Source organism: Trematomus bernacchii, unplaced genomic scaffold (assembly GCF_902827165.1).
Source record: "Trematomus bernacchii unplaced genomic scaffold, fTreBer1.1, whole genome shotgun sequence".
In the NCBI taxonomy this organism is placed as follows: domain Eukaryota; kingdom Metazoa; phylum Chordata; class Actinopteri; order Perciformes; family Nototheniidae; genus Trematomus; species Trematomus bernacchii.
Window position 1 is genome coordinate 758,252 of NW_022987784.1, and position 13,386 is coordinate 771,637.

The 13,386-nt window shown below is 40.3% G+C and overlaps 1 protein-coding gene across 2 annotated transcripts in view; it reads right to left on the reverse strand.

Moving 5' to 3' along the window:
* Window positions 1-12,189, reverse strand: part of wnt7bb (wingless-type MMTV integration site family, member 7Bb) — a 28,791-nt gene extending 16,602 nt beyond the window's left edge. The window contains exons 1-3 of one of the 2 annotated variants that reach the window (XM_034149484.1): window positions 12,016-12,189; window positions 11,649-11,917; window positions 4,242-4,468 (exon numbers count right to left, since the gene is read on the reverse strand). In XM_034149484.1, coding sequence (XP_034005375.1) covers window positions 4,242-4,468; window positions 11,649-11,719 — 298 coding nt within the window. In that variant the 5' untranslated portion in view covers window positions 11,720-11,917; window positions 12,016-12,189. Of the gene's footprint in view, window positions 1-4,241; window positions 4,469-8,743; window positions 9,028-11,648; window positions 11,918-12,015 lie in introns of those variants that run through there. The other variant, XM_034149483.1, reaches the window with a different exon arrangement.
* Between the last annotated feature and the right edge of the window lie 1,197 nt (window positions 12,190-13,386).

Below are 13,386 nucleotides of genomic sequence, written 5' to 3' on the forward strand. Positions count from 1 at the left end.
TTGTTCTCCAATTTGTCAGTTAGAGCCTAATAGGAAAGCCAACGCTCTTTGCAAACCAGAGATACTGGTAAAGGAACAGAGCACAAAACACGAATGGGGATGCTTTCATTTTTCCATCAATCCATCTAACCTCAAGTCTTCATCAGTGTCACGCAACAGGGATGGAGCCAGGAGCAGAAGCCTTCTCCTGAACTCAAAACACTTTTTCTGTTTACAGTAGAAGAGTGGAATAATTATCAAATGGTCAGCCTTTGAAATGAATCCACCTTTGCTAAATGAAGATATCTCCTGTTGTGTAACGCTCAATAACCCAACTATTAATGTGTGCTCTCTTGGAAAGCCAATGTAATATCATGGAGAAGCTCCAGAACAGAGACTGCCTCCAAGAGCAGGCAGCACAGAGAGAATGCATTAGACTTGCGGTCGGCTGATCTTTGGTTCTTGAAAAAATGCCGACATCTCCTCCCTCCAGTCCAAAACTAAGACTGGATCACAGAGCAGGGGGAAAGGTTTAGTGTTCATAATTTGGGGGATTTGAATGAAAAACTTAAATGGGAGTGGAATGGGAATAGCTTTTCCCCTGTACTTGATTATGATGATGTGGGAATTTGCAGATTGGGAGAAGGGATTGGAACATTTTGTTGAAGGGCTGTATTCCATGATTTCATATGCCATGCTAAAGAATTCCATAATACATACAGACATGGTCAGAAAACATGGTTACATCTTCAATCATGAGCAACAAACACTGGAAACTATCAGAGCCGAGAATGTCGTGTGCGAGGCGAGTGGAGGGCAGTTTCACAATAAGGTGTTGAGAGAAAAACGCTAAATCGCCCACTTTTGGCAGTGCAGTTCTGCAGGAGCTGTGGCTTCTGTGGTCTCCCACGGTGACCAAGTGGGACACTGCTAAACTGAGTGAGCACTGTCAGACAGCATTCCCATCTACAGCAGAGGAGAGCGTCATCCCACTGCCTCAAACACCAACAACACGTGAACCCAGCTCATCGCTCGTTAAAGTTTAGGGAAAACAGCCAGAGTTTTTGACAAAATGTATGTCCATGTTAACCATTTACGTGATTTTAAATACAGTGAGAGAAAAGGCTTGAACATCAATTATTAGTTAAGTAGTGAAACTGTGTATGAGCAGAACTCTCCAAGAATGCTTTAAAGGCAAGTCAGGGGAAGATGTCGAGCAAATCAGTATACTGTAAATCAAAACAAAACACTCTGCTGTTTGACAGAAAACTGGTGCCTTTAAATTACCTTAAAGTCTACTTTAACAGCTGCCAGGTAAGCGAAGATGGTCATGGTAAGCGGCACAGCTGACACAGGGATGCTTTTAAGTCTGTTAAACAAAACTGTAACGGATTTATATACCAACAGGTCTCTTTTGAATGCCGAGCAAAGACCCAGAAAGAAGCCGGAACACACCAACAGGAAGGGGTTAAGAAAAGAAATGGCGCCAATTTCAGATTTTGGGCAGCAATTGTTTGAGAAAAAAATAAATGATATGTCAATCATCAGGAAACATTAACATTCCTGGGCGAGCTGAAGAGAAGCTCAGATGAATGTTGGTATATTTCAGAGAGGATTTCTCCATTTAGTTCATTTGATACGTTTTTCTGTAACTAAAGTTCAAGTCAGAGAAGGAATTTATGTTTCATCATAAACATTTGGCATATATTTAACTAAAGTTGATCAGCAACATAATAAAATAATGTTGAAAATAATACCTGTGTGTAAATGTGTGTGTCTGTACAATGCATTTATTGACGGAAATGATTCATTGAAATGTAAAACATGTACTTTAAGTCCCTTTTTTATAGTTACTTATGCTTATAGCACATTAAGCTCTTTAGTGCCAGTTCTATCTTATAATACCATGAACCAACATCACAAATGCAAGCCATGGCTTTCACATAATATGCCAACACTGTCAAAATGCAGAAACAATTGGACAATTTTCCTTTAACCCCTATGGAGTGGAGGAAAAATCTATTAATATAAAGAAGAGAGGAAAAACCCTGTGCTAGAGCATTCCTGTTAACCTTTTTAAAAGCTATCAAAAACAGTGCTACAGTGTGTGTTCTCTTTTTATCAAATAAACAGCATTTGACAACTGTAACACTGCAAATGTCCCCATTATGGGCCCTAAAAAGTGTAAGATTATCTCAACCTATGTGACTTGCATGTAGGATTCAAATGGGACAACAGATGTATGTTGATTATCACGTAGAACAAAAACGCAAAACAATAATGTGTTAATAATAATCTGTCATGGGAACTCTCAGCTAAATGAAGTTGCATGTTGGTCTACAAGAAGACGTCATCGTTGGAATACTTTATTGAGAAGACATTAAGTCCCTTCATTATTGGAAAATGACAGCAGGCCCGACAGTCATCACCCTCGGATGAGAAGTGGACACCAACAGTCACCAAATGTGCACAGTACAGGAGCATGAAGCATTTATTTGTGCAAATCCACTAGAAACCAAACAAGAAGAGCGAAATTCAGATGACGCCAGTATGGGATGTAGATGTGGCATCACTGTCAAAAGGAGAAAGAGCCCCATAGGGTTGAATGGCCTAAAATACAATTAGTGAATGCTTACAATTCCCATTAGAGAAAGAAATAACTATGTTAATTAGAATTGCTAAATGTAGGTTTCTATCCTGCAAAGTGCTTTAGTAACCAGTATAATATGTAAAACACAAACATTATTCCTACAGAAATGCAGATTAGACAAAACGATGCCTAGTGAACCAGTGCCTTAAATCATTTCTAGCTCTCCGCCCCCTTCAAAAGGGCATAAAAGAACAGACCAGAAGGAGGAGGCAAGGGTTTGTTGAGTGGTGAGGAAAACAACATGAGCTCCATTACAAATGAAAGCGCCACATTCACAACAAAGAAAAAATGCTTTTGGAGGGAGAGCTGGAGCTAATTCAGCTACTCCTTAAGAGGAGTGATTGTTAACAGAGCCACTGGATTAAATGCACAGCCCGACCGCAACATAATGGCAACAAAGCATCTTCCAAATGAAAGGAAATGTAAAAAAAACCCTGTAAAACAAAAGCGATGCAAAAGAGGTTTGCGGAGAGCCAAGTCTCTCAAACAAAAGCATCGTAAATGTAAATGTTTGTCTGCTTAAGGTCTTTTCCTGTACGTATGTGTCCCGCCAGGCATGGACACAACCAATTTAGCCCGATTGACAACAGATGTGTCCATCTATTTTGGTTCAACAAGCGCTCTCTGCAATAACACCATTAGTTGTCTCCTCATTTGCGATATCATTTTTCAACCATACGTTTTCCCCATTAGGGCCGCAGTGCCTTTCGGTAGCTTTTCCATAACTTCGCCGAAGCCAGCAATGGTCGGCATGCCGCTAACCGACAGTCTCATTGCAGAAGCTACATCAACAGAAACCAGAGCGCGCTGGGGAAATACAACATTGTCAATTGAAAAGAGGACAACTAAAAATGGAATAGAATCAGCAGTGTACGAAGTCCTCTTGAGCAATGCCAACGCGAATGGTTATACAATAGAGAGTCAAAGAGACTGCGTGTTGCTGGTTTGAGTTTGACTGTGTGATGTGTGCAGCTTGGGTTTGGCTTGTGAGGAGCCATATTTCATGGGGCTCAGAGGGTCGGGGCTGGTACCATATTTCATACTCCTCTTGTACAGTTCCTTAAAACTGAGACAATAGGATGGCTTCAAACACGCATTTCCTATTCCCACTTCAGGAACAAACTGCTGGTATTCCCATGGTTGGCTTCATTATTATTACCAAATGACAACAAATGATTAACATGCAGAAATAAATGTCCTCTGAGTTGCATCCCGCACACACACAACATCCCAGTTGTTATACATTTTTGTCATGTTTTTTCATCATGAAATCATCCATTGTGATGGAACATCGGACACACACACTTGTGTATCTATCATTAACAATATCCCTTACTCTCAGGTGATGACCTTATCCCTTGCACACAATTCTAAATTAAACTCATAAACCAGAAGAAGTTCACTCCAAATCAAAGCATTAAATCAAAAGTAACTTATGATTGAACACAAACCTTAAATCAAATCTTAGTTCTAGCAACAACAAAAAAGGTTTGACACAAAAAAAACGACTTTTTCAAAAGATATCTCAACTTATTAGTCCCAGAATAGGTTTCGCACATACACACAAGCACACAATGTGCACTTTCCCATTTGTGAAAAAACTCAGACTGACCTACTCGCAGCTCCTGACCGAAGACTGTTCTTTCTCCCAGCGCCGAACAGTTCCAGCGTCCATACCGGAACTGGTACTGACACTCATTGATGCCCATCTGGGCGCCTTCGCCCACAACAATGATGGCGTCCGGGCGGCTCTGGCAGATGGCCCGCTGGCGAGGTGCCAGCCCGGGAATCTTGTTGCAGATGATGTTGGCACCCAGAGCCACCACCGAGGACAGGGCCCTGCCAAAGGAAGAGAAAGACACCACCATGCACACACACACACACACACACACACACACATTCATTTACACACACATTCACACAGACACACACTCAGTTAGGACTTTTAGAGGACGGTCGTACTGACTCATTTATGTAAAACTCTCCAGAACAGAATTCATTTTAACAAGTGATTGATGAGTGTTCCAAAGTGAAGTGAACACTGTACTAACTACTATTTAAAGGATTAAAGTTACATCAAAAACCTTTATAAATAATCAAAACTAAAGCTTAAAAAATATACAGTTTAAGTTGCTCTAACAGCCCTGAGATGGAAAACAAGATGCTGATTTGAGAACTGACATCAGCCTTCTAGATGGTTGTGATTGGATGGTGTATTAGTTATAAAAGGTTTTTTGTAAGTTGTTAAGTAACAAATTGCCGTGAATAGTTGCCAGACTTGCCTCTTATGCAAAAACAGTATACACACTTCATCAAACTGTTTTCTGTGATGTAAATGCAGGGTTCAAATTTTAACCAAATGTCACACAAAATATTATTCTTTATGATTTGTGTGATTATGTGTTTGAAAGTTATACAGGGTGTAAAGTGCTGCCTATAAATTTCATGACAGACTGCTTTTACTTTGGCCACATCGGAAGATTGGTTTGCATGGAAAATATGTACCCGTTTTCGACACTGGTCGCATTAATTCGCAGGGTGTTAATGTGCTGCATCGCAAATGGCAAACACCCTTCTCCACTCCCCTCAGGGGGACGTCATCATATCTGATCTCTGGATGTGATCATATCAAAATATATGTTAAAGATGGCTTTGTAACCACTGAGAAAGCCAAAACAGATTACAGCTAAACAAAGTGCTGACTTTCTCCACAACTCTGTTTACAGCCCTCGAAACCATGTAGATACATACTTTTCAAACATGTCAGGGAATGGGAGCCATAAACGAGCGTGGAGGCAAACGGCAGCTTTGAAGTATGACGTCTGCCTCCAAAGGCTTCACCACAAATGGGGCAAACTAACGCGGGCAAGTTGTGTGTCAGCGAAAAGCAACAGCGGCGTAAGAGGAGTGAAAAGAAAAGAGGAGAAACAATGATTTCTGTTGATACAATGGCCCCTTGACTAAGAAGAAAGATATGATTGTTGATTAGAAATCTCCCTCTGATCCCATGTTCCCTTATTCTCTGTTTGCTTGAGTTTCTTCACAAGACAGAAAAACGTTTTAACACACAAGTTGAAATAGATTCTCACTGCAGCGACACAAGTTAAATGTTACTGGACTGAGGACTAAGTACATTGTCTTCACACGGCAGTCAATTTTGCATCAGAGCTAACTGAAAAAAATCTTTTAAATTACAGTAAACAAGCTAATATGTGTTTCCTAAAACAAAGCAGAAAATAAGCAAGTTATTTTTTAAACATGTGCATCACTACACTTCAACTGAAGGCTGTTAAAATGAAACAATTTGAAATAAAAACTATGAATTCATCAGGTGCATTCACTGTCTGCAGGAAACACTGTGGCCGGCTGCTGCTTTTAAACACTCCTCGCTCTCTCTGCTGTTGAACAGGCTTGAACTCCTCTGACCCTCTGTGACCCGCTGCTGTATAGGTGGTTGTTCATGGCAACGCTGAAATGTAGTCGGTACAAAGCAAAAGGGCAGGCTCATTAACACAAGTAATGTGCAACTGGATAAATGCACTGTCTTAAATAAAGGATGTTACGGTCGGAAGGAAGTGGTTTGTTTATGTTAATCCAAAGGCAATACAATTCATTTGTATTACTATGGTATTTTAGTGCACAACTTAAAAAGCTACAGCACATGGATATTTGTAGGTCTTGCAAACAGACCTCCTAGTGACTTCCCCTCTTGGCTTTTTTCTCATGTCGTTCACCTGCTAATTCACAGAATCACAGTCTACTACTGGCAACCCGAACCATCAGACAACACCAAACAGAGAATTCCACAGCTAAGCTTTTAAATCCCTGAAATCATCAAAGTGCACAAATGCGATTCTGTTTGCTTAGCGCATACTTGTGTGTACGCCAGCGGCTTGGGGACAAGCTCACCCACAGTCACAGATCCACCATCAGATAAAACGGCAACAGCAGCTCTAAAGTATGATTTCATATGTCAGATGTCAGAGTAATGATAAGGTGAATCTATTGACCCAAAGTATTCAGTGTTTGATTGAACACTTAATGCAATTGTCATAGAGGGATGTATTAGATGTTTTTGTTAATTGCTCTGCAACAGGTGGCATGCATTTTTGCAAAATCTAATCCTTGCACAGGTACTGTTAAGCTCATATCCAAAATCAAATACAAATCTTATATGTTCTTTCAAATGTTTTTTTGGATTGAGTAAACATCACTAAACTAGGGACTTAACACAGGTCACACATATCTTTATCTTTATCTGACAGAACATCGGTAACACTCAGTAACACAAAGAAAATCACATTATACAAAACATCTTACATTACATTTCAGAGAAAGAGAGGCCTCGGCCAGTTTGGGCTGACATAAAAAAAAAAATTGTAACGACATGATTGAAAAAGCCAGTAGCAGTGTGAGAGGTGAGGAGCTTACAGATTCCATCAGAGGGTAGTTTAGCCTAAAGAGAAAGTCTACGTCATGGCGTGCAGCGTGCTCACAGCCACCTACTCCATCAAACAAGTACTTTGAACCTAACTGACACACTATTAAGCTGCCAGGCATGCATCTTCTACCGAGGAATGCACTCTCAAAAATACCTGAGACACAACTTAAATAAGTCAAGTGAAAATGTGCTCTTCTTTTTCCAAGAGCTGGATCTAACTGTTTTGATGATTAGGATTTTCCTTGTTTGGTGTTCATTTACAAATACAATGATCTGTGCACAGAAGGTGTTTACTTCATAACAAAATCCTGTTTATATCTGTTCTGAGAAAGTATCACACCGGTTAGGCCTGTGTGATATTAACAAAACTGAGTGAAAAAGGTCTGTTTATTGTCATTGGAACATTAAGTGTGAAATTCCTCGATAGTGGAGTGTGTGAGGTGTGCAATTGCCCGATTGCTGGTCAGATCCTTTTGCTGACGGCTCATTTGCCACCCACAGCTACACAAATTGTACAGTTTAACAAGCCAAAACATTAGATCTGGTTCTTTGAATAAAGGACATTGCATTATTTTTGAATCAATAAATGTTTTCTTTAAAACATATTTTCTGGTTAATTTTCAACAGAAAACATACTTAAATAATCAAACAATAGTGTGTAGTTTTAATGCGCAATACATTACTAAACTTAGCAGTGTAACCCACTTTTAACAGAGAAACCAAAAACCACATCTATTTCAGCATCAGGTTTGGGGTCTCCGGGCAGTAAAGGAAGGAGCGAGGGAGCATGGCTGAGTAATTATTTTTGGAAGCTTTGAGAAAGCCAGTGTTCTCCAGCAAGATTAATTCTAGTTTAATGCAAAGCCACAGCGCATTATAGTGTCAATCACGTGTTTGTTGCAGGTATATGTTCTAAGATGGGGGTTTGATAAGATAACATCGAAATTCAGATAATCAATCAAAGAAAAGGTAATGCACAGAGATAATCTGTCACACGCTCTGACAGGTTATGGGCGCTCGCATGCGTTAAAGTGCACATATTATGTTAAATTCCCCTCACAGGAAGAAAGACCGAATCTCAGCATCCAATTGTCTTGAACATCTCTGCCACTCTGTGGCCAAAATGAATCCATGTAGCCGTTACCAATATGATTTCTGGTCTTGCTAAAATATTTGCGATACGACAGATAGACTCAAGCCACAACTGCTTACTCACAAGACATGCTCCTCTGCCTGCACACGGCACATTACACCTTCAGGTTTTGAGCCAATTAGTTAATTCCCATATGGATCCTTTTCCCGGTGATTTTACCAATAATGAATATTCTCTGCTGAAGTTACGCTTGCATAACATTAGGAAATGTGTGAAAAATATCCTACAATAAAATCAAATGTACTGCTTAATTTGGAGTTTTGCTTCGTCTGCTCCCTGTGCCATTACAGCCTGATGATGGCACAATATAAACAACTTAAAATAAACTCCAATCTGTGGACCCGGAGAATTAAGGAAATTCATATCAGAACCGGCGTTTAATGAAAAGGAAGGATACCCCGTTGTCCGGTAGGAAAGCTGCACGGAAGCAAAACCAAACCCGTGCGTCTCTGTGTTGCTGAGGATGAGCGCGCACTCTGTGAAAGTTCATTAAGGAAACCGTTAATTGGCTCAGACTTACAGGTAGCTGCCACTCGTCAGGATCAGGAAGATCTGTGGGTAATAGACTGACAGCAGTACACTGCGCGACGAGAAGATGATCATGATGACATTGAGCAAATGGCCACGTTCGGACTGAGTGAGACGAAGGATGAAAAACTCCCTTATAATTCCCGGTTTTAGGTCCCTTTCGCACAGAATCAAAAAGAGGTGCTGTGCGTCTGCTTGTCTTTGGTGCGGTGGCTCTACGCAGCTCCGAGCTCCCAGGGCCGTGTGTGCGCTGATATTGGCTCTGTCATCTCTCAGCGGCGGAGGCTGTTACACAGTACTGTGGCTTCCCGAGCCGGAATGATGATGGTTTTAGGGATTTTGCATGGCAGAAAAGTGCCTCTCTCCACTCTCATGAGAGTCGTGCCTGCCATTGGGCAGGGAGAGACACTGCTATCCGCCCACTTTGCCACAACGGGACAATAGGGTGACACTGATCCGATCCCCGTTGGACGTGCAGGAGGTTTTCATTCATCATCACACCCCCCACCACCCCCCCTTCACCAACCCCACCTCCCCACCCCACCATCCAGCCAAAAATAAACAAACATAGACGTTGGCTGCTCGAGCCTCACACCATCATCACAGCTCCATGTGCAAAAAATCAGCACATTTCTTTGGCAGGATGTCACTCTGAATCAACAAGTTGGTGTCATATAAATGCAATAAAGTCCTTATAATATGACATGTATTATTCTCCTAATATTTCAGTATGGGTGCCTGGAGGGCATTAGCCATCAAGAAATGTCCTTACGTCCCACAATATTTGGATTATATGATATTCTTGGGCATATACAGTGTGTATTGTAACAAGTTTTCCTATAACATTTCCCTAGAAACATAAAATAAAGCATATTTGTGGTACTCGAATATGACTTTCAGGGACCTTATTATTTCCTGTGGTAACACTATAATATTCCTATAGGCGTCTATAATATGTCTGCTCTGTCTGCCTGTCTGCTTCAATGTCATGGCTATGTTCAAATATTCATTTTGCTGTGAAATTGCATAATAATCTTGTCAGATTGTAGGATTGCTAAAGGTAAAATACGTTCTTTTTTTTCCTTTTTTTTCTTTAAATAGCACTCTTCTTTCCCAAGATTACATGTAGATCTGCGAAGAGATATAAAATACTTGTGGAGATTTGGTCGCAGAGCTTAGTGAGAGCAGGGCTTTTATCCCCTCAGCATCGTGACTCTCACTCAACACCTGCAGGCTCCAGTCATTGTAAATGAAGAGGGTACAATGAAAGATTTAGCCGAGTAAAAGGATGGAAGGAATGAGCTAACTGCTCAGGCTCAGTAAACACGGAGATGGGTGACTTTCCCCCTTTATTGGAGCTACTGTCATGTGATATGAGCATCTGTGGAACTTGAAGTCATTTACACGCTTCACTTCACATGAGGTCCTCTCAGGGAGGGCAGACACTTTTGGTTGGGTTCATTGTGGCAGCAGGAATCTCCAAAAACACTATGAAAGAGCCTTAAGGTTGAATGGACTTAACCAGTCTATTTGTGAGACAGATTATAATTCAGTTAACTTCTCATTAACTGCTTGGTTACAGTTTTTCAAGAAAAAGAATGTAGTCCCACATAAAAGTTGTCTATAATGACTGATATGCAAAAGTGTTAGAAAAACTTTTCTTTTGAATTTAATTTTTCCTCCTCTTCATTTAACTATAGGCATTTATCTCCCCAATACTCATTATTAGTTTAAGACATTAACTAGTTATACGCAGTAGAGGAATGTGCATTTACGAAAGTAAGTATCAGTTTCAGGTACTTATACTTTATATTTCCATTTTCTGCCAATTTACTTTGACTCCAATACATCTCAGAGTGAAATATTGTACTTGCTCTACAAAATGTATTTATTATGTAGTTACTACTAGTGACTTTGTCATAAGCAACTTGATATTACATTTTATACACTATTAATCTACTCGTTAGAACATAAAGTATCCCAAACTTGCTTCACATAATTGAAACACAACATTTAAAAAGAGTCCTTCTACGTTTGATACTTTAAGCAGACTTGTACTTCTGTACTTTTACTCAGGTAACATTTTAAACTAAGTTTTTTTAGACCGTGGTATTAGTAGTTTTACTGTACTTGAGAAAATAATCTACTTATTCCATCACTGGTTATACTGTACATTACAGTTTAAGCATAGGTTTCAGGGAGGTCATCACCATCAACATAAGATATGTTTTCACAACTAAGCATGCACATTTCATAAGTCGAGAAACATTAACCAGCATGCACAGCGTGAACAAAAATACAATACTTCCTACACAGATTTTTACGAGACATAATTTGTCATGATTATAAGTGTGTACACGGGGGTCCTAATATGATCAGGCACTGCGATAGGCACAGCAGAGTAGGAATGGATAGAAGTCTTTCTGTGTTTATGCATCAAGGTGAGGTATTGCAAAACAGGTAAAAACTCTCTGTCTGGCCGATGGAATGTGGAAATACAACTCAGTCTGCCTCTATTAATGAAGGTATGCAGGGTGAAGCTGGATCTGGAGCAATGACAGCGGCTCAAATTATCTCGTGCGAAAAAGAAGCAGTATAGTCTCATGAGGTGAACTTAATAGCTCGTTTAAGGCGAATTCGAATCGATCATATTGTGTGTAGGCATGATCTGACACTTTTGTACGCTCTACACACTCAGATGCAGGTGTTTAGTTATCATGATTAACATATTTTTTTTTTAAACACCAGGTGAAAACAGATTTCTTTACATTATGGTTAAGTCTGAGGTCAGAGGGCAGCCGGAGCTTCCCTGTTAAAAGTTAAATAGTCCGAGTGTCGCAATGAAATGTCCATGTTTGCGCGTTTAAAGAAAACGAAGGTAAACACAGTTAACTCACCCAAGTCTGAGGTATATGATGCCGAAACACAGGAACACGTTGAGACTCCACTTTCGGAGGGGTTTGTGCATGATCGTTGGCACTTTGTCCAGAGGCCATGCACTGTAACATAAAGTGGATCCGCTTTCCGTTCACATTGGCAGCTTTCCTAACCCTTCCAGATGCACGTATACCGCCTATTTCCCGCGACATGGAGCTGAAGAGATATTGAAATCTTCGACCGTGTGAAATCCATGGTCCAGCAGTACAGGTGAGATGCTGATGACGACCTGAAAGGTGGATAAGAAGTCCAAAATGAAACTTGAGAGAGGGTCGGACTTGAGAGGTGAATGAGTTCTTGGAGGAAGTGCCTCCTATTCGTCCTTACTTTCAAGATAGAGCCTAATTAACGATTCCCATTTGCTGCGCCATGCAGGTAGAACAAACGACTAGCTCCTACCCTGTCGACAATGTGGATTCTGTCTTGTTTAGAGCTTTGTACATCGCCCACTGCTCCTTTTCTCTACAGACATCTTAACGCATTCCATGTAACTAACTTGCAACAGCCAGGTAGTCTAACACAGGTAACAAAAGGGCTCCACGCCTCCTCCTCCTCCTCCAGCATGGATATGCAGGGGATGGGACGGGCTTCCAGTCTGAGCTCTACACGTGTAGTTGTTGTACAGAAAACTAAAAGGAACCAAGTGAAATTGTCTTTTATAGGCCTGTGGCCCAGGCTAGGCAACATTGGGCATTGCCCCACCAGTGTGGGCTCCCCCGGATGAGCTCCACCACAACAGTAAGACCCATAAAGTCAAACAGACGAGGAATGACTTTCCAGAATCCAGATGCATGAATACAAATTACAATTGCATGACTAATAATGACTAATAATAATGAACTGGCGTCATGATAACTATGTGTCAGGGAAGTTCTGTCAGTCACTTTGATTTAGAGAGCAATGTTTGAACAAAACATCACACACAAAACATAAATATTGTTTGGGTTTGAGTTGGAATGTTGTGAATTTTGAGCAGATGTTCAAAAAACAGTGAACTCCTTTGGGTGCTTTTATCTGACTAGGAAGACTCCCTCTGGTGGCAACAACATACAGACATTGACCTTTTCACTATAGGGGAACTCCTGCATTACAGTGAGTTTAAAATCAAGAATGAAACACAGTGGGTGCTCTGCAAAACAGTGTTAGGTTTAAGCTGAATAAAGATAACAATGCATTACTGTGGGTTAAACCAACATGCATCTTCAAAATGATTGAATGTATTTATTTATATAATTGAATGTATTTTTTTCTTAAAATATAAAAATAACCCACTTAATATGTTTTAATAAGCTTAATTATTATTATTAATTTAAATGTGATTAAATGTATAGTAAGTAAGTAGCACAGCTACTATCCTTACTCGGTAGAGAACATAATCAAGGCCTCTCTGATGTTAGATTTATTTGTCACATTTTATATGAACACAACAGTTAAAAAAATTCTGTGTTTCTGCAGCAAACAACAATCATCCGGATATTTTCCCCCTCTCCGCCTAGCTAGTCAATCATCTAATGAACCCCATTCCCTTCTGTCTACATGTTATGGTCTAAGTTCAACTTCTTTAGAGAACACATAAACCATCAATTCAGTACATTTCCAAGAAACTGCATGAAAAACGGCTAACGTGTTGTAATAATGATGGCATAAACTAAAATTAAAGACATGAGCTATCTGAGCGCAGAGACTGCTGGGCTGTTG